The sequence below is a fragment of the Aotus nancymaae genome, unplaced genomic scaffold (assembly GCF_030222135.1).
Source record: "Aotus nancymaae isolate 86718 unplaced genomic scaffold, 86718_ANA_hifiasm-v0.15.2.pri h1tg000057l, whole genome shotgun sequence".
Classification (NCBI taxonomy): Eukaryota; Metazoa; Chordata; class Mammalia; order Primates; family Aotidae; genus Aotus; species Aotus nancymaae.
In genome coordinates this window covers 42,440,176-42,467,049 of record NW_026988471.1, presented here as the reverse complement: position 1 = coordinate 42,467,049, position 26,874 = coordinate 42,440,176, and the positions used below count along the sequence as shown (strand labels likewise).

Genomic DNA, 26,874 nt, shown 5'->3' with positions numbered 1-26,874 from the left:
GATAAATACAGTTGTTTGAGTCTTTGGACATGGTTCAGTGAGAAAACGCAAGCTGATTTAAGCAACATAAACATCAGATAGGCCACAGTCCCATGGAAATTGTTAAAGATAGCAAAGGATTCAGTTACTCTAAGTTATTAACACTTAGTCTTACAAAGGCCAAAACAGATAGCATCATCAGTGCATGAGAATTCGTCTACTCTCTGTATTTCCTGTCAACTTTTAGATTCATTATGAGGTAACGTACAGAAAAAAGGTCCTTCTTAAGTGTAATAAAATACGCACTAAATAAATTTAAAATGTTGTGACTAAAAGAAAGGCCTATAGGTTTTGCTAACTTACAGAAACTCTGAGAGATCTGTAATTCTCTCTCTTTTTTTTCTGGTGATGGGGATAGCAGGATGTCTAAAATAACCAATCATGGTATCTTTTTGTTTAAAGATGTAGCACATAGAATTAAATAACTTTATACCTGACATCCTCAAAGAACAACTTCAAAGGAGAGAAGAAGTGCTTCTTGTTAAGCTTACCAAGACCAGTGGTTGGCCCTGATGGCGACAAACCTCTGTGGCTGGCTTCCCTTGAATGGGGAATGAGGATCCTTTTTTAAAGAATCCTCACTGGATCTGGTAAGACCCAAGGACTCAGGGCGGGGGCGGAGGTGTAGATAGTTGAAAATCACAAATAAAAAATACTTAGTTTAGTTTAATTTTCAAAAACAAATTTTTCACATATTATGAAATAAGAATTTCAAATTAAGGCAAAACAAAACCATCCTCAATTTCTCTCTCTTTTTCCCATCATATGGGCAGTTAAAGGAGAGAAAGGAAGGAAAGGGAAACATAGGGAAGAACAGATAGAGAGACATATAGAGATAGCCAGGATACAGAAGTAAAGAGAGATGCTACTAGGAAGGCCAAAGTCAGAAAAGATGAGACAAGGAGGGAAAAGGAAAGGAGAGGGGAGGGGAGGGAAGGGGAGGTACTAGAACATTAAGTATAAAGATCACCAAGATTTATCTGGCGAATGTGTGACTTTTTTTTCTGCAGACAACTTCGTTAATTGTTATGGAAGTGATGGCATTCATTAATATACAGAGAAAAATGTGCAAAGCTAAACTGCCAAGTTGAGCTTGTTTCATCTGAGTACTGCTTTTCATGGTGAAACATTCTACCTCCACAAGGATAAAAGTCAGAGAGGCAGACAAGGCAATAAATGTGTGCTGTAGGCATGTGGCTGAACAGGAACACGCATATACGGCTCAGAACACCTCTGCAGAAAAAGACTAAGACATCTGGTACAGAGTGACAGATAATGCTGTAAGCATAAGTGTCTTTCATAGAATTTTTATAATTTTGCTGTTAATTATTGCCTTTTAAATGTAAGTGGGAATATCACTACTTGGTATTATCAGCCAAAGAGTATTAAAAAAACAGGCATAGCATAGATCCTTACATTACTAATTGTACTTCTACCACCACCACCGTTTATTGAGGGCTGACTGCATGCCAGGCACTTTACTTAAATCAGCTTCAATCTTCATAATAGCTAAATAGCATTCCTATGTGCCGGGAAATAGTCTAAGCATTTTACTCATAGTAACTTTTCAATTTCCCCAAAATCCTATGAGCTAGGTATTTGATAGTACTACACTGTACAGATAGGAAGCTGAGGCCCAAGTTGAAATGTGCTAAGAGATGAAGACAGATTTTGAACCCAAACAGTTTGGCTCAAGTCTGTGTTCTTAATCACTATGCTGTACACCTCTGCACAATACAGAGGCTATGAGCTCTGTAAATATTAGCTCTTTTCCATAAGTGACAAAACTAAAACTTGAAGAAACTAAGAAACTTTTTCAGTCGACTAAGTGGGAGAGTTTGGATTTAAACTGAGCTAAAATTTTAAGTTTCTTCCCAAGGCAGAGAAACATGAATTCACCTTGATTTCTCTTTGGCTGTACAGACTTTACCTTGCCAAACTTTGGTTTCATATTCCTCTCCTGTCCTCACCCTTTTCTTTCAATAAAGAAAAAAGAGGAGGAGGTAGAGGAGGCCGAATGGGAGGAGAAGGAGGAAAAGGAGAAAAAAAAATCAAATTTTTTTTTAAGGCCAGCTTTGCAGCTCATGCCTGTAATTCCAACACTTTGGGAGGCTGAGACAGGAGGATCACTTGAGTCCAGGAGTTTGAGACCAGCCCTGGCAACATAGTGAGGCCCCATCTCTACAAACAATTTAAAAATTAGCTGGGTGTGGTGGCACATGACTGTAGTCTCAGCTACTTGGGAGGGTGGGGCAGGAGGATTGCTTGAGCCTGGGAAGTCAAGGCTACAACGAGCCATGGTCGCACTACTACACTTCAGCCTGGGCAACAGAGTGAGACCCTGTCTCAAAAAAAGAAAAATTAACTGCTTTTTCCAAACTCTGGACTTTAATTCTATGTGTCTAGAACACCATTATATGCTAACTGAAATAACTATACTCTAGAAATCCTGGAGAAGAGCTGGGTTAGAATTAACCTTAAATGTGTCCTGCCCATAATTTTCTTTCTACAATTGTCTTAGATTGGCTTTCTCTCATGTTACATCCTACATTCATCTTCTCCTATCTTGGTAAGACTCATTGGGCAATTCACAATAAGAAAACCTTGTTTATTTTTCTAGGCAGGGATCATTATTAGATGTCAAAAGAATTCTAATTGAGATAGATCCAAACTGTGAAAATGGTGTCTTTTGTGTACAAAACATACACCAACGAGAAGAATTTAGATTAGCATTCTTTTCAACATTAACTTAGCCAGTATGGCTAAAATTAAAAAAACAATAATCCCAAGTGTTGGCAAGGAGATAGAGCAATAGGAATTTTCATACACTTATAGAAGGAATGCAACTTTGTACATTCATTCATTCTGGAAAGCTATTTGGCAACATCTACTAAAGTAAACACTTGCCAGCCTATGACCCAGCAATTCCACTCCTAGCTGTATACCAAGAGAAACAGGAACACATATCCACCAAAATATAGGTATATGGACATGTGAAGCAGCTTCATTCATAACAGCCCAAAGCTGAAAACAAACCTCACGTCCATCGACAGGTGAATGGATAAACACTGAGGTATATTCACAATAGCATTCTACTCAGCAATTTAAAAAAGAACCACTGGGCCGGGCGCAGTGGCTCACACCTGTAATCCTAGCACTCTGGGAGGCCAAGGCAGGCAGATCACTTGAGGTCAGGAGTTTGAGACCAGCCTGACCAACATGATGAAACCCAGTCTGTACTAAAAATACAAAAATTAGTAAGGTGTGGTGGTGGGCACCTGTAATCCCAGCTACTCAGGAGGCGAAGGCAGGAGAATCATTTGAACCTGGGAGGTGGAGGCTGCCATGAACCAAGATCACTCCACTGCACTCCAGCCTGGGCAACAGAGCAAAACTCTGTCTCAAAAATAAAGAACCACCTACTAATATACATGCATCGACATGGATGAATTTCACAGGCATAATGTTGAGCAAAAGAAGTCAGCACACCAAAAAGTTTATGCAACAAGAAAGGCCAAACCAATCTATGGTGATGGATGTGAGAATACTGGTTACCTTTGCTGTAACTGGGGTAGTGACTGAGAAGGAACATGAGAGACTCTTCTGGGAGCATCAAATGCTCTATATCTTGGTCCAGTGGTAGTTACACAAGTGTATACTTAGATACTCAAGTTTAGTGTACTTTACTATTAGGTACATTATATCCTGATTTTTAAGAGGTTTTTTAAAGGTAATCAGCACAAATTAACTGGAATACATTCATACAATAGAATTCTATTCAGCACTAAAAAGAAATGAGATATCAAGCCATGAAACGGCATGGAGAAACCTTAATGCATATTACTAAGTGAAAAAAAAAGCCAATCTGAAAAGGCTATATACTGTCTGATTCTAACCATATGACATTCTGGAAAAGGCAAAATGATGAAATCTGTAAAAAGATCAGTGGTTTCCAGGGACTGAAGGGGAGGGAAGAATTGAATAGGTATAGCACAGGAGACATTGAGGGCAGTGAAACTATCCCACATAATACTATAGAAGAAGACACACATCATTATACATTTGTCAAAATCCATAGGACATAAAATATCAACAGTAAACGTTAATGTAAACTATAGACTTTGGGTGATAATGATGTGTCAGTGTTGGTTCATCAACTGTAATAAATGTACCCCGCTCTGGTGCTGGATGCTGATGGTGAAGAAAGCTTGAATGTGTGTTGGAGGGGAGAGGATATAAGAAAGCCCTGTACTTCATATACCCTCAATTTTGCTGTAAATCTTAAACTGCTCTAAAAATTAAACTCTATTTTTAAAAAGGCAACAACCTCCCTGATGAAATCATTGATTTAAGCAAGATCATCAATAGCTGCTAAAATCACCCCCCCAAAAAAAGAGAGCGATAACTAGACATTATTATATACCTCCTGGTGGAAGTGAACAATATCACCCAAGAAGTAGTCTTGAAAAGAGAGAAAGAAAAAAATCAAATTTTTAGATCTAACTATATTTTACAGGAAATAAAGAGGTGGAGGAGCTTGTTAAATAAAATCATAGGTACACAATCGGCAAAATCCAGAATGTGGAAAGTTTTAGAGAACAAATTAACCCATACAAATAAATTGAAAGAAAGAAAGGAAAAAAGACTCAAGAGTTTAAGAATCAAATGAAATGTGTCAATCTAGTTTAGAGCCCGATTTGAACAAACCAACTATTAAAAACAACCAAAACATTAGTATATAAATAAAAGAATTAAAAATGGACAAATACATGTATGTTCTTAACAGTACAAGTCACAATAGTCGAAAGATGAAAAGAACTCAAATATCCATAAAAAGACAAATGGATAAACAAATTTTGTGTGTGTGTATGTGTGTATACATATATATGTATATATGGAACATTATTCAGCCACAATGAGGAATAAAGCATGATACATGCTACAACATGGACGAACATCAAAACATTCTGCTAAATGAAAGAAGCCAGACACAAAAGGTCACATAGTATATAAATCCGTTTATATTAAATATCCAAAACAGGTAAATCCATAGCAACAGAAAGCAGATTGGTGGTTGCTAGAGGCTGGTGGGAGGGGGAAATGAAACTAAATTCTTAATGAATACAGTTTCCTTTTGAGATGAGTTTCCTTTCGACATTTTGGAACTAGATAAAGGTGATGATTGTACACAACACTGAACTGTTCATTTTAAAATGTTAATTTTGGCCAGGTGCGGTGGCTCCCGCCTATAATCCCAGCACTTTGGGAGGCCACGGCAGGTGAATCATGAGGTCAGGAGTTCAAGTCTAGCCTGGCCAACATGGTGAAACCCTGTCTCTACTAAAAATACAAAACCTTAGCTGGGCGTGGTGGCAGGCAGTGCCTGTAATGCCAGGTACTCAGGAGGCTGAGGCAGGAGAATCACTTGAACCTGGGCGGCAGAGGTTGCAGTGAGCCGAGATGGCACCACTGTACTCCAGCCCTAGCGACAGAGTAAGACTCAGTCTCAAAAAAAAAAAAAAAAGTTAATTTTATGTTATGTGAATTCCACTTTAACTAAAAAACAAAACAGAGAAGCAATTATTCGCTATTTTGAAAAATCCGAATACCGACTAGATCTTTGATATATTGAATAATTATTGGTAATTTTTTGGTGTGATGATGGTATTGTGGTTATGATTTTTAAGCATACCTGGTTTCAGATTAGTATAGTATATAATAATGGATAAAATTATACAATGTCTGGGATTTGCTTCTAAACAGTCCAGTGTGAGGGGGGCAGGGGAAGTGGGTGGAGGTACAGATGAGCCGTGAGTTGACTAACTGTTGAAGTGGGTGATTGGGATTCACCATACTATTTTCTCTACTCTTGAATGTGCTAGAAGTCTTGCCTAATAAAGTCGTAAGATTTTCTTTTCAAATATAATTAAGAAAATTAAGATTAGGATACACTGGGCTTATGTGGAAATCTATTAGGCACTTACTCTATAAAATTAAATCTTTCTTGTATCTGCTGAATCTGAAATAAAAATTAAGGGTGGTGGGGCCTGATGGGGAGCGGGTTCAGAGTGAGCTCTCAGACCCAGCACAGCAGCGGGTATCTGGGGCATCAGGGAGCTCCCTTGCCTGGCCCTCGGCAGCCTGATGGAGTAAGAGGGTTTGTTGAGTGCTTCAGATCTGGTCACTATGGTAGAAGAACAAAAATGCATATTGTGTCACACTGTGTACAGCTCAAAAAAGGGACATTAGTCATGAGTGTCAAATGTGTGAGGCCACATTAATGGGTCTTTCTATATATGCAAAGCACATTTCTGGCCAGTTGGACAAAGATAATTCTGATGTCCAGGAAAGAGTAGATGATGGAAAAGTAGAGGAAGAGGAAGATTATTTTGACAAGGAACTTGTTCAATTAATAAAACAAAGGAAAGAACAAAGTCGACAGGAAGAACCTTCCAACAGCAACCAAGAAATAAACTCCAAAGAGGGGCAACCCCAATGGAGCTGAGAAGACCGAATGCCTCACTAAGACAGAGAGAGTTACAGTCAGTCAGGATGGCTTCATTCTGGACCTCCACAGTGGGATTGGAAATGGGGAAAAGATGGCTTTAATAATACGTGGAGAAACCGTTTTCTGCATTCTTTGAGGAACAGTGGTGGGCCAAAAGGATGTTCCAAGTGACATTAGGGTGTTGCCGGAGGCTTCTCTACTTGGTTTCACAATCATGATTATTCTGGAGTTGGTTGGCATTCAAATAGTGGAACAGTAGATTGGAATCATAATGGTACAGAAGGAATTCCAGTTGGCATTCTGAAGGAACAGGTGGCTTTTCTAGTTGGCATATGAAGAAAAGTAACAGAAATTAGAAATCCAGTGTATGTAGCAAAAATGATTGCAACTACAGTGGCCCTGGAGACAAATTTCAACCAGGCAGAAACAGAAATTCTAATTATCAAATGAAAGATGTGACTATGCTATGGAACAAGAAATCTAATAAGCCAAGCAAATACAATCAAGAGAGATATAATTGACAGTGGCAAGAAAATGAGAAACTTGGTATGACTGCCACAAATAGAGGTCCTTCTGAAGGATTTACAAGTGATACATTTCCTTCAGAAGGCTTACTTGACTTCAGTTTTGAGCAGCCAGAAAGCCAAACCACTAAATAAATAGACACTGCAACTTCCAAAATTAGCAGAACGAATGGCAGTGCAGAATGGGAAAGCTTCATTGCTGGACTCCTTATCTTTCTAAAATAAAAATTCAAAAGAAAAAAGATTTGGTAGTCCTCAATTTGAAGGAAGGAAACATGACAAACTTAGAGGAAGCATGAGGAATTTCATATGCACTCCTTAGAAGAAATACTTTCATACTTAAGCCTTCTTTTTCATTTTTTTCTTTTATTTTTAGTTGATACAAAATAACTGTATATCTGTCATCTGAGTCTAGATTTAAAAAATAATAATAATTGTATATATTTATGAGATAGAGTGATTTTCCCTGTGTGTATACAATGTGTAATGATCAAATCAAGGTAATTAGCATGTCCAGCATCTCAAATATTTATTATTTCTTTGTGTTGTGAACATCCAAAGTCCTCTTTTCTAGCTTTATGAAAATATAGAAAGCTGGCTCTTTTAGCTTTTTGTAAATATACAATAAATTATAATTAACCATGTGACTCTAAAGTGCCACAGAACACCAGAACTCACTGGAACTCATTGATCAAAATGAACACGACTGAGATCTTTTCATTAAATGAGAAGCTATGGATTTAGAATCATTAGATAAACCATAAGATTGGGTGGGCCCATCCAAACCCATCATTTTACTGCTGGCAAGGCCCAGAAAGGGTTATGTGACTTATCAAAACATCTTTTAAAAATAATAAAAGTTGTCTGAGCACAATGAGCTCACACTGTAATCCCAACACTTTGGGACACTGAGGATCACTGGAAGTCAGGAGTTCAAGATCATCCTGGACAACACAGTGAGACCCTGACGTTACAAAATTTAAAATTTTTAATAAATAAAAGTTATATTATAAAACTCAAAGTATGAAAATGCAGGGGGCCAGGCACGATAGCTCATGCCTGTAATCCCAGAACTTTGGGAGACCAAGGCAAGCAGATCACCTGAGGTCAGGAGTTCAAGACTATCCTGGCTAACAAACCCCATCTCTATTAAAAATATAAAAATTAGCTGGGTGTGGTGGTACACACCTGTAATCCCAGTTTTTTTGCAGGCTGAGGCAGAAGAATTGCTTGAACCCGGGAGGTGGAGGTTGCAGTGACCCAAGATTGTGCCACTGCACTCCAGCCTGGGCCACAAAGCAAGATTCCACCTCAAAAAAAAAAAGCGGGGGGGAATCATTCCTAATTCCATAATTCAGACAATTTTAAACTTCCGTTAAAATTTTGGGGTAATGGGCCGGGCGCGGTGGCTTACCCAGGCTGGAGCGCAATGGCGCGATCTCGGCTCACCGCAATCTCCGCCTCCTGGGTTCAGGCAATTCTCCTGTTTCAGCCTCCCGAGTAGCTGGGACTACAGGTGCATGCCAACACGCCCAGCTAATTTTTTGTATTTTTAGTAGAGACGGGGTTTCACCATGTTAGCCAGAATGGTCATGATCTCCTGACCTCGTGATCTGCCTGCCTCGTCCTCCCAAAGTGTTAGGATTACAGGCGTGAGCCACTGCCCCTGGCCACAAACAATTATTTTAATGGTTGTCTAATATTTCATGGAGTTGATATAGTTTACTTTTTCATTCTTCTATAATATCACATTCATATTATTTCCAACTCTTTATGACTAAAAATAAAGCTGCAATGAACACATTTATATACAAAACTTAATTATAATTAGTAGTACCATAAAAGTCATATTTGATTTTTCTCAGAAGTAATATAAAACTTCATAATGGAAGTCTTTTTTTCCTTTCGAAAATTTTTTAATGGACAGAATGGAGTTAGAATCTCCATTTTCTTTATGGATCAAGCTATGAACAGTCAAAATGATAAGATATAGAGGCGGGCTGATGATTGTCTTTCTATTATGAGAAAAACAATCTTTATGTGAGTAGTAGAGGCAGAAAAAAATGTCAACTAAAATTATACTCTACCTGTTGAAAAGCTTTTTCTGCTTGACGTTCAGCATCAATAACTTGTCTCTCAAGCTGCTGCATCTGTAAAGTGAGGGAAAATATAAATACAAAAATTATTTCCCTTTTCTGAAAAAGGCTTAAAAACTCTCATAATGTCATCATCAGTTTGAATATTTTAAAGTAGTTCACTGGAGATGAGTTAAATACAGTTAGCACATTAAAGGCCTTCTGCATATTTAAAAGTTGATCCAAATGCCCAAGTTTTGATAATTTAATAAAAGGAATATATATATATATATATATATATATATATATATATATATATATATATATCTGAAGAGTATTCATCAATAGAATTTTCTTCAGTGGATTGTAAATTAAAAATTACTGATCAACACATATTAAGAACAAGAAAATCAATTTAAGAAAAGAAAGGCTTCAAATGTCCTATATGACGGGTTGATCAAAAAGTCATCAGTGAAGTAGTGTGTTCTCATAAACTCCGTGGGTGCTATGTTCGAATCAAAACTGGGTAGTTTTACATTCTTACAGATTGATGATTGATGGAGACAGCATAGAAGAGATTTTTCGATTAAACAGACAGACACACAAATACTAAAATGGATGTTATAAGGAGAATTTTAAAAGCCTTAAGAAGGACCCGATGCTAATCAACATAAGGGATGTGTTGTACCGGGGCTGAAAATACAAATCGTGAAGTAAAACTCAATTTTATTTTTTTTGGCTCAGTGCCGATGTCTGGCCCACTTTAGAGCCATCTGTGACTCGATCTCTGCTCATTTTCAACGTTTTGTTTGTTGGGAGGCCAGGCGCACGCAGAACTCATGGTATACCTCTCACTCGCAGCAGCCCGGAACCCACCCGCGGTAGCCGACGCGTCCGGCTCCTGTCCCGCCCCCTTCTCTACGCCGCCACCACCACCGAGAAGCGACCTCCCGCAGCTAGAGTGGCCCAAGCGGGAGCGCGGCCGCCAGCTCCAGCTCTAGCTCCGGAAGGCGCGGGACCCCAGGACCCGATCCCAGGCGGCCTTTTACCCGGGCGCACTCTCAACGCCTGGAAAATGGTTTCCGCTAGTGGGACATCATTTTTTAAGGGTATGTTGCTTGGGAGCATTTCCTGGGTTTTGATAACTATGTTTGGCCAAATTCACATTCGACACGGAGGTCAAACTCCAGACCACGAGCACCATCACCTTCGTCCACCTAACAGGAACGATTTCTTAAACACTTCAGAAATGACACCTATGGAGCTCAGTAAAGGTATCCGTGTTTTCTGTATCATCTTTGGAGAATCCGAAGATGAGAGTTACTGGGTTGTACTGAAAGAGACCTGGACCAAACACTGTGACAAAACAGAGCTCTATGATACCAAAAATGATAAGCTGTTCAATATAGAAAGCAATGACAAGTGGGTACAGATGAGGACCACTTACAAACACGTCTTTGAAAAGTATGGCAACAACTACAACTGGTTCTTTCTTGCACTTCCCACTACATTTGCCGTCATTGAAAATTTAAAGTACCTTTTGTTTACAAGGGATGCATCCCAGCCCTTCTATCTGGGCCACACTGTTATATCTGGAGACCTCGAATACGTGACTGTGGAAGGAGGAATTGTCTTAAGTAGAGAGTCGATGAAAAGACTTAACAGACTTCTCCATAACTCTGAGAACTGTGCAGATCAAAGTGTGATTTGGAGGTTATCTGAAGATAAGCAGCTGGCAATATGCCTGAAATATGCAGGAGTTCATGCAGAAAATGCAGAGGATTATGAAGGAAGAGATGTATTTAATACAAAACCAATTGCACAGCTTATTGAAGAGGCATTGTCTAATAACCCTCAGCAAGTAGTAGCAGGCTGCTTGTCAGATATGGCTATTACTTTTAATGGACTGACCCCCCAAAAGATGGAAGTAATGATGTATGGCCTGTACCGGCTCAGGGCATTTGGACACTATTTCAATGACACACTGGTTTTCTTGCCTCCAGTTGGTTCAGAAAATGACTGAGGGCTGGGGAATAATAGACCTGTGCTGTCCAAGAGCACTTGAAATGTGGGTAGTCCACATTCAGATATAGTGTAAGTGTAAAATGCACACTCATTCAATAATACATATACTATTAGAAAACAAGATGCAGATGTAAAATATCTCAGTAATATTTTATATTGACTCCACATTGAAATAAAGTTTTGGATATTTTGCATTAAATAAAATATACTATTAAAATTAATTTCACCTGCTTTTTTATTTTATGAAAGTTATCTATTAGAATATTTTAAGTTACACATGTAGCTCACATATTTCTACTGGATAATAAAGGCATAGAACATTTGTTGTCACCATCTATGTTCACATATTTGACTGCCTGTCCTGTCAGCATGACAGCATTTTTTCTTTCTTTTTTTTTTTGAGATGGAGTCTTGCTTTGTCAACCAGGCTGGAGTGCAGTGGCATGATCTCAGCTCACTGCAACCTCTGCCTTCCGGGTTCAAGCGATTCTCCTGTCTCACCCCTCCTGAGTAGCTGGGACTACAGGCACACCCTATCACACCTGGCTAAATTTTGTATTTTTAGTAGAGATGGGGTTTCACCATATTGGTCAGACTGGTCTTGAACTTCTGACCTCAGCTGATCCGCCCGCCTCAGCCTCCCAAAGTGCTGAGATTACAGGCATGAGCCACTGCGCGCAGCCCCATGGCAGCATTTTAAAAGGCAGTTTATTGCAGGGATCTAGATTCTGGAAGACGTTTCAAATATTGGGATATGTAAATAATATTCTGCAAGTGCATTCTCAGTACCTCATATCTAATTTCTGTGAAAGATTTCATGTTTAATGAGCAAGTATTTCGCTGAATTACTTGTTTAGACTATGGCACTATATAGAAGCAACGGGACAATCATTATGTCTTTTAATGTCTCCAGAATATTCCCTAAACCAAAAACCGCCAATACCACATTCTTCCACTACTGGCAATATGCTGACAATTGTCACTTCTACAATGTAACTATATTCTATTTTCAGGAAAATTTGGCTTTTCTGGAGCCTTACTTAGCCTGGATTTTGAATATTGTCAGGATTGCCAGTAGAAACAGAAGAATGAACAAAATTTTGCTAGTGAAAAAATAGTTTTCATAAGAGGACTATGCAAATATCTGTCTGATTTCTCCTTTTCAAATGTTTAGTTTCTGGTGATAACAGGAAGGACAAAAGTCAGCTTGCTTCACTGTTTAATAACTAACACATGTCTTTCTACAGAGTAGGTATTCAATGTATCATAAATTATTGATGAAATGACAAAGTTCTCTGACATGCCTAAAGTACCATGCATATATGAAGGATGGTATCATTATTTTTACCACTACCAAATAATTTCTTTTCTGCTCCTATGGCACTGACTTCCTATCTCGTACTACCTTCACAACTACATTGTAAGTTGTTGGAAGGCAGAATCAGGCTCAAAAGTTACTTGCTTTTTTAATGAAAAGGAGGTAATCCTTGAAATATTAATACAGGGAAAATTGGAAAGAATGCTGAACTTAAAGGCAAGACCTAAATTAGAACCCAGATTCCAAGACTTACTAGGTATGTGATGATGGGTACATTATTTAACTTATCTGCATCTCCATTCCTTACTCATAAAATTATGTAACACTTATTTCACAGCAGTTATGTGAAGATTAAACAGAAAAGCATCCAACATAGTATCTAATGCTTAATAGGTGTTCAATAAATATTTACATAGAAATTTTAAAAGCAGGTATTTCTTCCACATATATGTGTTATTTTTATGAATTATTTTTTTGGAGGGAGATGAAGTCTAGCTCTTTTGTCCAGGCTCGAGTGCAGTGGCATGATCTTGGCTCACTGCAACCTCCGCCTCCTGGGTTCAAGCGATTCTCTTGCCTCAGCCTCTGGAGTAGCGAGGATTACAGGCACCCACCACCACACCCAATAATTTTTGTATTTTTAGTAGAGATGGGGTTTCACTGTGTTGGCCAGGCTGGTCTCAAACAAATAATTTTAAGTTAGGAAACTCTATTTGCCAATAGTTTGCCACCGGACTCTAAAATTCTTGTGTATAAAATGTGGATAATATAACCTGTTCTAACTACCTTACAGGATGTTGTAGGGATAAAAATAAGAAAATATATTTAAGCAATGTGAAAAGCTGGTGGTATCTCATTAATTTAAAAATATTATGTAGCAGTTGTATTATTATAATTTGTTATAATTGTTATAATTTGAATGATTTATAATTTGAATGATTTATAAATGTTATAATTTGAATGATCAAGTATTGTTATAATTTGAATGATAAAAATAAGTCACAAATGTCCAAAAACAGAGAATTATCTAAATATATAAATAATGGTACATCTATACAATTAGATGCCATACAGTCATTACAAATGTACATGGATGGATGAAATGATATATTTGGGACTTGTTTCAATGTAACATAGGAGGAAAGAAGTAGGTCAGGGTGCAGATGGAACAGGATTGGCCCTCAGTTGACAACCATGAAAGCTGGGTGATATGTACATGAGGGTCCATTATAACATTCTGCTTACTTCTGTACATTTGAAAACCTCTCTAATAAAAAGTTTTAAATATATATGAAAAGATGTACATGGCATATTTAAAAATAAGTGTAAATTATATATAGAATATTATACATAAATGATGTATTGAGGAAAAAGGGGCTGCAAAGCAGTAATGAATGTTGCAATCAAATTTTTGTTAAAAAAAACTTATGTGTGTTTGTTTTTATGGAATTACAGTATACCAAGGACAAGGAGATGTCTATATCTAGGTGACAGGATTACAGATAAAGTAGTTTGTATTACACATGATCAGGAGTGAGAAGGAGTTTTATGGAACTGAAAAAAGTAAGTGAATAATGGCAGGAAGAAAAAAAAGTGTTAGAATCTTGCGTTAGAAATAGTAGCCAGTTGTCAATCAAAGGTAATTCTGTGTCCTTAGAGGAAATAAGTAGAAAATCAGGAGGAAGATTTTCAAATAACCTGTGAAATTAGAGACTATAAATGAATGTATATAGAAAAAGGATTCAAATGCTGAAGTGGCCTCTAACTAGGTGACAACTGGGGATGATTACACTGGTAATTAGGAGGTCATTAGTGACTTTTGTGAGTCCAGCTGCACTGTGGAGAAGTGAGGGCATAAGCTGGAATACAAGAGTCTGAATGAATTAAACTCATTAAGAAAAGCAAATTAAACCTAAAGCCAACAGAAATTTAAAAGCTAATAATAAAGATTAGAGGAGAAATTAATAAAATTTAAAACATAAAAATAGAGAAAAATCAATAAAACCAAAAGCTGCTTCTTTAAAAATATCAATACAATTGATAACTCTCTAACCAGACTAATAAAGTGAAAAAGAAAAAAAATATACAAATTATCAATATCAGTAATGTGAAGGGAGACATCACTACAGACCCCACAGATGCTAATGAGAGAACAATATTATTAACTACTTCATGCCCATAAATTGGACAAAATAGCAAAGCTCATTTAAGAAATAAGTTAGCTTAATAGCCCAATGTCTATGAAATATATCACAGTTGTAGTTAAAAACCTTCCCACAAAGAAAACTCCAGGACTAGATGGTTTCACTTGTGAATTCTACCAAAAAATATATGGAAGAATGAATAGAAATTCAATAAAAATTCTTCCAGAACATAAAAGAAGGGAATGCTTCCTAACACATTTTATAAAGCCAGTATTGCCAAAACCAGAAAAATATTAGACCAATATCCTTGTGAATACAGATGCAAAAAAATACAAAATATCAGCAAATCCAATCCAAATACACACAATAAAGATAATATTCGGGCCAGGCACGGTGGCTCATGCCTGTAATCCCAGCACTTTGGGAGGCGGAGACGGGTGGATCATGAGGTCAGGAGATTGAGACTGTCCTGGTCATGGTGAAACCCCGTCTCTACTAAAATACAAACAATTAGCCAGGCGTGGTGGCACGTGCCTGTAGTCCCAGCTACTCAGGAGGCTGAGGCAAGAGAATCTCTTGAACCTGGGAGATGAAGGTTGCAGTGAGCTGAGATTGTGCCACTGCACTCCAGCCAGGTGATTCCATCTCAAAAAAAAAAAAAAAGGTAATAGGTCATGACTAAGTAGAGTTTATCCTAGGATTGCAAGGTCATTTTAGCATTTGAAAAATAAACCAATGTAGTTCACCATGTCAAGAGGCTAGAAAAGAAATATCATTAAAACAGATGAAGAAAAATCATCTGACAAAATTCAACATCCATTCCCAATAAAAATCTCTTAACAGACTAAGAATATAAGGAACTTCTGAAACCTAATAAAGGTATCTACAAAAAAACCTATAACTAACATCATCCTTAATGGGAAAGACTGAATGCTTTCCCCCACAATAATGTTGTCTTACCACTTCTGCTCAAGGTTTTACTGCAGGTCCTAGCCAATGTAATAGCCAAGAAAGAAACATAAAAAGCATATATACTGGAAAGGAAGAAATAAAGCAATATTTATTCATGGACAACATGACTATCTACACATAAAGTCACAAGTAATCCACAAAAGAACTAAGAAATGAGTTTATTAAGGTCATAGGATACAAAGTCAATCTATAAAAATCTGTTGTATTTCTATATAAGAGCAATAAACAATTGAAATTAGAATTTTAAAAACAGTAGCATTTATAAAAGCATCAAAGCCACAGAATACTTAGATATGAATCTAACAAAATGAGAACAATATTTGTATGTGGAAGACCATAATATATTGATAAGGAAAATTAAAGAAGAGCTAAATAAATGGAGAGCTAAATTATGAGTCAGAAGACTACTTGATATTATTATCAGTTCTCTCCCAATTGACCTATAGATTCCACCCAGTCCTAATCAAAATCCTAGCAGGCTTTTCTGCACAAATTAAGAAAAAGAATTTGAAATTTGTATGGAAATGCACAGGACCTAGAATAGCCTAAACAACTTAAAAAAAATTAGAATATTTACAATACCTGACATCAAGACTTGCAAAATTGCAATAGTAATCAAGAGAATGATATTTGTGTAAAAACAGACAGATTAATAGAACAAAATAGAGTTCATTCAGAAATATACTTTAAAATATGCAACCTAGTTTTTTGAATTTTTATTGGCTTACTCTATCTTCATTGTCAGATCACACAGCCATCACATACTACAATCTCCCTAGTTACTCTAGTTGTCTGAACCTCATTCTCTAAATTTCTTAGGGAGAACTCCTGGGAACAATATTTTCTGAGTTCTTTTATTGCTAATAGCTGCTTGCTATGCCCTTTATACTTGAAAGCCAGTTCTGCCTAACACAAAATCCTTGGATCATATGTGCTTTCCTTGATATCTGAAACATGGCATTCCATATTCTCCTGGCATAAAGCAGTACTATGAATGTAACAACATAATTTTATTGTCCTAATGATATAAAGGTCATGTTTTTGTCTTTGCCTAAATACCTAAAGAATGTTTTCTTTTTCTTTAACATCCAGTATTTTGATGAAAACTATGCCATGAAGTAGGTCATTCTAGGTTAATGTTTTCAGCCACATGATGCACTATTTCAATATGCAGCATTTTGCTTTTTTAAATTTCTGTAAACTTTTCTTAAATTATACTGTTTGCATTTGTTTCATTCTCTTGATTTTTTTTTCTTCAGGGGTTTATCTGTATATTGTATCTTCTTTGCTTATCTTCAATACTAGTCATTGTTTCAAATCCTTTTTATCTTTTCTCATTTTGATGTTTAAAAGTTTCTGGGAGGCAGAGACACAAGAGTCACTCAAACCCAGGAGGCGGAGGTTGCAGTGAGCCAAGATTGAATCACTGCATTCTAGCCTGGGTGACAGAGTAAGACTCTGTCTCAAAAAAAAAAAAAAAAATTTTTTTTCTTTTTCACCTTCATTTCTTATTAAAGCATGATGTGTTGAGTTTATCAATTCTTGTGTTCCTTCTGCTTGAGTCTTGGTTTACAAAATATATTTTTCTACTTCTAATTCTTTGTTGGGTTCTATCACCTCATTTCTGATTTTTTCTAATTATAATTCATGCTATTCCTTGATGTCCTATATCATTTTGTCAATGTCTTTTGGTTAATTTATTTTTTCCCACTATTTAAAGTTGAGATATAATACACATGCCATAAAATTCACCTTTTAAAATGGTGCAATTCAGTGGTTTTTAGTATATTAACAGAGTTCTGCAACCATCACTGCTAATTCCAGAACATTTCTGCAACCCTCCCCCTAAAAAACACTGTACCCATTGGCAGTCATTCCCCCATTGTTTTGCTTTGCATTTATTTAAGTATGAGTGAGGCTGAATACCTATTTCCATATTTATTGGCTGCTAGTATTTTTTATATACTGTCTTTTCATAGCCTCTGCTTGTATGATGATTACGAGTCTGGGTATTTGAACCACTGTTTAGCTTCTCAAGGAAGTTAACAGATTGCTGGAACTCCATGAACTTCAACTTTGCCCAAGTAGGGGCCTTAGTCAACCAAAGAGTACTAAGAAGCCCTTGAAAATTCAAGTAACAGACTTTTCCTGGAGGTTTCTGCTGCACTGGTGCTTAGCCCAACCAGCTGGCCACTCACTACTCCTTGATCATCCAGAGTTCTCTAAAGTTAGAGAGTAGTCACGACCTTCTCCTTTCCTCCGCCTTTGTGCATAATATCAAGGATGGGTATCAACGGAATTGGCCAGAGTCAAAAGTAATTGACTCTTTGGGTAACAACTGCAGCAACACGAATTGAAGAGTTGTTTTTTGTTGCTGTTGCTGTCTGGGGGACAGGGACTCACTGTGTTGCCTAAGCTGGTCTCGAACTCCTGGGCTCAAGGGATCATCCCACCTTAGCCTTTCCAGTAGCTGAGACTACAGACAGGCACCACTGTGGTAGGCTTTAATCAAAAAGTTTTGATCCTGTAGCTCTACTTTGACCCATTCATTTTACTTCGGGGAACCTTTCCAGAAGAAAGAATTACAATTATTTAAAAATGTTTTATACACAAGCAGTTCATTTGCACTGTTGTTTAAACTAATGGAAAACTATAAGTAGTCTCTAAGTCTAATAATAAGGGAACTGATCAGTAAATCATCAGTATTTACTGAGCTCTTTTTTTTGAAACAGAGTCTCGCTCTGTTGCCCAGGCTGGAGGGCAGTGGCACAATCTTGGCTCACTGCAGCCTCTGCCTCCCAGGTTCAAAGATTCTCCTGCCTCAGCCTCCCAAGTAGCTGGAATTACAGGCACATGCCACCATGCTCAGCTAATTTTTGTATCTTTAGTATAGACAGGGTTTCACATTGTTGTCCAGGCTGGTCTCAAACTCCTCACCTCAGGTGATCCGCCTGCCTCAGCCTCCCATCATAAGTCATTGGAGAAATGCAAATTAGAACTAAAATGAAACACAGCTACACGCCTATTAATGGCTAAATTTCAAAGACCAAATATGCCAAATGGCGGTAAAACTGCAGAGCAAGTAGAACACTCAAGCATTGCTAGTAGGAATGGTACAGTCTCCTTAGAAACAGTTTGGCAGTTTCTTAAGTTAAATATATGCTTACCATAGACCTAGAACCCTATTCCTAGGTTTTTACTTAAGAGAAATAAAGACAAATACAAACACCTGTATGTGAATGTTTATAGCAGCTGTATTCACAACTGGAAGTTGTTTCCAAAACTGGAACCAACCCAAATGACCAACTAGTGAATGGATAAACACATCGTGGTACACCTGTGCAATGGACTACTACTCCACAATAAAAAGGAACAAACTATAGATACAGACAACACTGGTGAACTCAAAAGCATGTAAATGATAGACGCCATTTACTAAAAGTTATTCACCTTATGTCATACTATATGATGCTCTAAAATAGGCCAAACTAAAGGTCCAGAAACTATATCAGTGACTGCCAGGGCTCAGTGTTTGAGAAGACAGACTATAAAGGTGCAGGAGGGAAATTTCTGAGGTGACGGAAATAGCGTTTATGTTGATTGTGGTGGTGGTTACAGAATCATATATATTTGCTAAAACTCTTTGAACCAAACAGCCAAAAGGGTGACTTTTACATATGTACTCAATTAGCTTGACCAAAAAAATTTTTTAAAAAGTACCTTGCAGGCCAGGCACAGTGATTCACAACTGTAATGCCAGCACTTTGGGAAGCTGAGCCAGGTGGATCACTTGAGGCCAGGAGTTTGAAACTAGCCTGGCCAACACAGTGAAACCCCATCTCTACTAAAAATACAAAAATTAAGCCAGGCGTGGTGGCACATGCCTGTAGTCCCAGCTACTTGGGAAGCTGAAGCAGGAAAATTGATTGAACCTGAGAGGCAGAGGTTGCAGTGAGCCCAGATCACACCACTGCACTCCAGCCTGGGCGACAGAATGAGACTCTGTCTCAAAAAAAAGAAAAAAGTACCTCACAACCCAAAATTCGAAAACATGCAAAGAAAACTAAGAAAGACAGCTAACAGTATCAATGATCAGAAGACCAATTTAATCCGGTAAGATAAAAATGGTAACACCATGTGAAAGACTTCAGATTTCTTATGTTTAGGATTGTCAAAGAAATGATATGAGAATAACATCTATTTTTTAAAGAACAAGAATTGAAAAACAAAGAAAAACAGCAGGAAGGTGTTAAACAAGAACAAGCAGGTAGGAAAATAAACCAGTGTAAAGTCTTGGCCAGGTGTGGTGGCTCACGCCTATAATCCCAACACTTTGGAAGGCTGTGGCAGGTGTATGGCTTGAGCCTAGGAGTTTGAGACCAGCCTGGGCAACATGGTAAAAATCTCACTTCTACAAAAATTAGCCAGGCATGGTGACATGCATGTGTAGTCCCAGCTACTCAGGAGACTGAGGTGGGAGGATCGCTTCAGCCCAGGAGGTCAATGCTGCAGTGAGATGAAATCAAGTCACTGCACTCAGGCCTAGGCAACAGAGTGAGACTCTGTCTCAAAAGAAAGAAAGAAAAAGTCTTAAAAATGTAGAAATAAACTCGGAAATATACAGCTTTCTCTTTTCAATTCACTGAAAGAGAAAAAACTCAATAGATGGTTCAGTAGCCAGCCTCTAAATGGCTCTCAATGATCCTCAGCTTCTGGGAGTCACACCCATGTGTAGTTGCTTCCTTCACAACATAGGGCTGACCTTTGCAACCAACAAGATATTGTGGAAATGATGAAGTATGACTTTTGAGGGTAGGTTATAAAACACACTGCATCTTCCACCTTGCATTCTCTTGGGTGACTTGCTCTGGGTGAAGCCAGCCACCATGTTGTGAGAACCCTCAAGCAGTCCTGTGGAGACATCCATACGCTTCGGGACTGAGCCTTCCTACCAACAACCAATACCAATTTGCCAACAACAATCTTGGTGAACCATTGAAAGCAAATCCTCTAGCTCCAATCAAGCCTTCAGATTACTACATCCCAGGCCAACATTTTGACTGCAACCTCATTGGAGATATAAGCTAAGTTGCTCCCAAATTTCTAATCCATAGAAACTGTGCAAGATAATAAATATTTATAGTTGTTTTAAGCCACGAAATTTTGGACTTATTTGTTAATACAGCAATAGATAACTAATGCAGATGAAGTAAACTCTATTCTGAATCCAGTAAAAGAGAGAGCTCATAACATGAAAAATAGTACAAAGAATTCATGTAGCATTTAATACATATAAGCATGAAAAATATAAATTACCAGATTTAAGAGACATGCAGAGACTTCAAAGTAATGGGAAGGAGCAGAAGAAAAAAAGTGAGTAAATAGAACACAATTACGCTGAAAGATAAAAGTACACTCCCTGTACAATGCAGAATAATTGCCTGAGGTCTATATGTTTTATATTAAAAGATGAAATGAAAGCTCAAGATAATAAAACAAAGGAAGATGAAGAAATATTCAATGGGTAGTTGAATAATGTGAAGATCACTGTCTGTTCAGAAGACAGAAAATGATATTGTATTACTTTAGGTTTTGTAAGGACAATTTATATTATATATGTGTGTGTTATAATTTTAAGTGTAGGCACAGTTGTAGACATGGAAGAAGGAAGGGAAAACTTAGTGTTTACCCTTAAAATTTTAAGACACACAGGTAATATAAATTATTATCTGCCCTACCCTACACCAGTCTACCCAGTATCTATTAATGCTGCAGATACTGGAAATACATTTAAAGATCATCTTCTATAGAAGTAGGTCCACCTTCTTGAAGTACAGACAGACCTGCATGGTGCACTACATGTGAAACTTAAAGATGAAAACAACTCAATTTCTCAACAGACAAGTCTATGCTAGACAAGAAGAAGGTGATCCAGTAACTCTTATACCATGTGCTCTTTTTCCAGGTGATGTCCTCCATAAAGAGGTAGAGGATATTTCCTCTTCCCTTGACACTGGGCTACCCTGTGATGGGCTTTGGTTGTTAGAATGTTTCATGTCTTTTGAGACTGGGCCTGAAGAGGTTTGCAGCTTTCACTTGCTCTTTCTTGGAGTCCTGAATCACCATGGGAAAGATCTGGCTACCTTGGGAGGGCTTTAGCAGGGTGGCTAGGATAGTTTCCAGTTGTTTCACCACTCACAACTGAAGCATCAGATATGCAAGTGAAATCAAGGTGTGGTGACATGCACCTGTAATCCCAACTACTTGGCAGCACCTGTAATCCCAACTACTTGGAAGCACCTGTAATCCCAACTACTTGGAAGGCTGAGGCGGGAGGCTGGGAGTCCTAGACATCCAAGTGAAATCATCTTGGACATCCAGACCCAGCTGTCCCGGCACCCACAGTGAGGCCACCCTCCAGCTGACTTGCCAACTGAATTCAGTCACATGAGTGATCCCATTCAATGCCAAACAGAGTAAAAGAACCACCAACAGAATCATGAACAAATAAAATGATTGTTAATTGAAAGCCACTAAGGTTTTTTGTTTTGTTTTGCTTTTTGAGACAGAGTTTTGCTCTTGTTGCCCAGGCTGGAGTGCAATGGCGTGATCTCGCCTCACTGCAACCTCCACCTCCCAGGTTCACGCGATTCTCCTGCCTCAGCTTCCCAAGTAGCTGGGATTTCAGGCACCTGCTATCACAACAGGCTAATTTTTTGTATTTTTAGTAGAAACAAGGTTTCTCCGTGTTGGCCAGGCTGGTCTCAAACTCCTGACCTCAGGTGATCCACCCACCTCAGCCTCCCAAAGTGCTGGGATTATAGGCGTGAGCCACCACACCCAGCCCACTGAGGTTTTCTTTAATAGACAAAAATTGTATATATATATATATGTATCGTGTAAAACATGATGCTTTGAAATATGTATACACCGTGGAATGGCTAAATCAATAAAGCTGCTAAGTTTTGAGGTAGTTTTTTTAATGCAGCAATAGATAACTAAAACCCAAGTTTACCCTGTTATGTGCAGATCTGTAAAGATAATCCTCTGACTATTCCTGCAGTACCACTGATCATCGATCTGGTCATCACTCCACTGGAAGCCACTCTCATTTTGACATGCAGCTTCTAGGAATATCTTCTCTTAGATCTCAGTCCTTGGATGTGAAATGGAGAAATTCAGTGTCTTAGCTTCAAGAAGTATACTCATAAAAATTACAGAGCTTTTCCTAACTTTCCATTCCACAAACTGTATAAACATATACCAAGAATAAATGTATTACACAGATTTGCTTTGTTTTAAGGCAAAAAAATGTCCATTTAAATCATTAAGATAGGCTGGGCATGGTGGCTCATGCCTGTAATCACAGCACTTTGGGAAGCTGAGGCAGGCAGATCACTTGAGGTCAGGAGTTCAAGACCAGCCTGGCCAACATGGAAAAACCCCATCTCTACCAAAAATAGAAAAATTAGTCAACATGGTGGCCCACGCCTATAGTCCCAGCTACTCAGGAGGCTGAGATATGAGAATCACTTGAACCCAGGAGGTGGAGATTGCATTGAGCCGAGATTATGCCACTAAACTCCAGCCTGGGCAATACAGCCAGGCTCTATCTCAAAAGAAAAAAAAAATCACTAAGATATATTCCAGATTAAATAGACAATGAAGTATTAATGGCACAATGATAAGTTAACCTTAGAAGAAAGACTTTCTGGAGAGGGATCCAAGGTGGCCGATTAGGAGCAGCTCTGGACTGCAGCTCCCACCGAAAGCGCAGAGGGTGAGTGGATGCCACATTTCCAGACGAATCTGTACTACCCACAGACCACGAGATTCCCAGGCGGAGGAGCCCCATGGGTCGCCAGCGTGGCTGTTTTGGCTGGCGCAGCTGTTTTGCCGGCGCCCCGGCGCGGCGGTTCTCCATACAAAATACATGGGTCCGGTCGCCGATTTAGCTGGTGATTGGAGCTCCTGGGAGACAAAGTCGCCCATTCATCTGATTAAAAAGGGGACTGAAACAGGGAGCCAGGCCAGGAGATTCCCAGGCAAAAAAGCTCCACGAATCTCAGCACAGCTATTTCAGCCGGCGCAGTGGGTTGCTGCATAGGAAATCACACAGATCCCAGCACCTTTTCAACAGGTGACTGGAACACCTGGGAGAAAGTCAACCATTCAACTAGGGCTCTGAGGCAGCGAGCCAGTGATCAGGCTCGGCTGGTCCCATCCCCACAAAAAAACAGCAATCAGAAATGCTCTGGATTGAGAGTTTCACAGCAAGCACAGCTGAACCCGCCATTACCAAGGCAGTCCACCACTATAGAGGTAGTTTGCCATTGCTGAGGCAGCCCGCCATTGCCAAGGCAGCCTGCCATTACAGAGAGAGTCCGCTATTATAGAGGTGGGCTGCCATTGCCAAGGCAGTTCTAACTACACCCCTATAAACAGGACTGCAGGGAAGTTCACACGGCAGCTGGGCAGAGCCCACAGCAGCTCGGCAAAGCCTCTGCAGGCAGACAGTGACTAGGCTGCCTCCTCGCTGGGCAAGGCAGCCTTGAAAAAAGGCAGCAGCACAACAGAAACTCATAAGTAAAGCCCTAACTCCCCAGGACAGAGCACCTGGGAAAAAAAAGGGGGGGTTATGAGTTCTGCTGCAGCAGACTTAAACGTACCTGCCCAGCAGCTCTGAATGAACAATGGAGCTCACAGCTCAACACTTGAGCTCCTATAAAGGACAGACTGTCTCCTCAAGCAGCTCCCTGACCCCCGTATATCCAAAGAGTCACCTCATAAAGGAGAGCTCAGACTGAAATCTGGCGGGTATCCTTCTGGGACAAAGATAGCAGAAGAAGAAACTGGAAGCAACCCTTACTGTTCTGCAGCCACTGCAGGTGATCCCCAGGCAAGCAGGGCCTGGAGTGGACCTCAGCAGTCCTACAGCAGAGGGGCCAGACTGTTAGAAGGAAAACTAAGAAACAGAAAGAAATAACCTCATCATCAACAAACGGGACATCCACTCAGAGACCCAATCTGAAAGTCAACAACTACAAAGATGACAGGTGGATGAATCCACAAAGATGGGAAGAAACCAGTGCAAAAAGGATTAAAATGCCAGAAACCAGAACACCTCTCCTCCTACAAGGGATTACAACTCCTCACCATCAAGGGAACAAGGCTGGATGGAGAATGAGTGTGATGAATTGACAGAATCAGGCTTCAGAAGGTGGGTAATAAGAAACTTCTGTGAGCTAAAAGAACATGTTCTAACCCAATGCAAAGAAACTAAGAACCTTGAAAAAAGATTTGACGAAATGCTAATGAGAATAAACAACTTAGAGAGGAATATAAGTGAATTGATGGAGCTGAAAAACACAACACAAGAACTTCGCAAAGCATACATATGTTTCAACAGCTGAATTGACCAAGGAGAAGAAAGGATATCAGAGGTCGAAGATCAACTCAATGAAATAAAATGAGAAGGCAAGATTAGAGAAAACAGGGTAAAAAGGAATGAACAAAGTCTCCAAGAAATATGGGACTATGTGAAAAGACCTAATCTACATTTGATAGGTGTACCTGAATGTGACGAAGAGAATGAATCCAAGCTGGAAAATACTCTTCAGAATATTATCCAGGAAAACTTCCCCAACCTAGCAAGGCAGGCCAATATTCAAGTCCAGGAAATACAGAGAACACCACAAAGATATTCCTCAAGAAGAGCAACCCCAAGGCACATAATCGTCAGATTCACCAGAGTTGAAATGAAGGAGAAAATGCTAAGGGCAGCCAGAGAGAAAGATCGGGTTACCCACAAAGGGAAGCCCATCAGACTCACAGCAGATTTCTCAGCAGAAACCCTACAAGCCAGAAGAGAGTGGGGGCCAATATTCAACATCCTTAAAGAAAAGAACTTTCAACCCAGAATTTCATATCTAGCCAAACTAAGCTTCATAAGTGAAGGAAAAATAAAATCCTTTGTGAACAAGCAAGTACTCAGAGATTTCATCACCACCAGGCCTGCTTTACAAGAGCTCCTGAAAGAGTCACTACACGTAGAAAGGAACGACCAGTACCAGCCACTCCAAAAACATACCAAATGGTAAAGAGCATCAACACAATGAAGAAACTGCATCAACTAATGGGCAAAACAGCCAGCTAGTATCAAAATGGCAGGATCAAATTCACACAAAACAATATTAACCCTAAATGTAAATGGGCTAAATACCCCAATCAAAAGACGCAGACTGGCAAATTGGATAAAAAGCCAAAACCCATCGGTGTGCTGTATCCAGGAAACCCATCTCACATGCAAAGATACACAAAGGCTCAAAATAAAGGGATGGAAGAAGATTTACCAAGCAAACTGAGAGCAAAAAAAAGGAAGAGTTGCAATTCTCATCTCTGATAAAATAGACTTTAAACCAACAAAGATCAAAAGAGACAAAGAAGGACATTACATAATGGTAAAAGGATCAAGGCAACAAGAAGAGCTAACTATCCTAAATATATACGCACCCAATACAGGAGCACCCAGATACATAAGCCAAGTTCTTAATGACTTACAAAGAGACTTAGACTCCTACACAGTAATAGTGGGAGACTTTAACACTCCACTGTCAATATTAGACAGATCAACAAGACAGAAAATTAACAAGGATATCCAGGACTTGAACTCAGACCTGGACCAGGCAAACCTAATAGACAGAAATCTCCACCCCAAATCCACAGAATATACATTCTTCTCAGCACCACATCACACCTACTCTAAAAGTGACCACATAATAGGAAGTAAATCACTCCTCAGCAAATGCAAAAGAGTGGAAATCATAACAAACAGTCTCTGAGACCACAGTGCAGTCAAGTTAGAACTCAGAATTGAGAAACTAACTCAGAACCACACAGCTTCATGAAACTGAACAACTGGCTCTTGAATGCTGACTGGATAAACAATGAAACAAAAGCAGAAATAAAGATGTTCTTCAAAACCAACGAGAACAAAGACACAACATACCAGAATCTCTGGGACACATTTAAAGCAGTCTCTAGAGGAAAATATATAGCAATAAATGCCCACATGAGAAGCAAGGAGAGATCTAAAATCGACACCCTATCATCAAAATTGAAAGAGCTAGAGGAGCAAGATCAAAAAAACTCAAAAGCTAGCAGAAGACAAGAAATAACTAAGATTGGAGCAGAACTGAAGGAGATAGAGACTCAAAAAATCAATAAATCCAGGAGCTGGTTTTTCGAAAAGATCAACAAAATAGACCAC

At 38.8% G+C, this 26,874-nt stretch overlaps 2 protein-coding genes and 1 pseudogene across 3 annotated transcripts in view; 2 read left to right on the top strand and 1 right to left on the bottom strand.

The window, feature by feature from the left end:
• PLEKHH2 (pleckstrin homology, MyTH4 and FERM domain containing H2) overlaps window positions 1-26,874 on the bottom strand; it is a 146,959-nt gene that overhangs the window by 96,486 nt on the left and 23,599 nt on the right. Inside the window, exons 1-2 of one of the 2 annotated variants that reach the window (XM_064364040.1) lie at window positions 22,621-22,657; window positions 9,159-9,221 (exon numbers count right to left, since the gene is read on the bottom strand). In XM_064364040.1, the coding sequence (XP_064220110.1) occupies window positions 9,159-9,221 (63 nt within the window). In that variant the 5' untranslated portion in view covers window positions 22,621-22,657. Of the gene's footprint in view, window positions 1-9,158; window positions 9,222-22,620; window positions 22,658-26,874 lie in introns of those variants that run through there. The other variant, XM_064364039.1, reaches the window with a different exon arrangement.
• Window positions 3,481-7,068, top strand: LOC135269706 (zinc finger protein 106-like; annotated as a pseudogene).
• Window positions 10,105-11,543, top strand: C1GALT1C1L (C1GALT1 specific chaperone 1 like). The gene has a single exon (XM_012450606.2). The coding sequence runs from the start codon at window positions 10,222-10,224 to the stop codon at window positions 11,167-11,169; it is 948 nt and encodes a 315-aa protein (XP_012306029.2). The 5' UTR covers window positions 10,105-10,221; the 3' UTR covers window positions 11,170-11,543.

Excerpts from the sequence above, each read along its gene's own strand:
- C1GALT1C1L (XM_012450606.2), top strand. The coding sequence starts at position 10,222 with ATGGTTTCCGCTAGTGGGACATCATTTTTTAAGGGTATGTTGCTTGGG.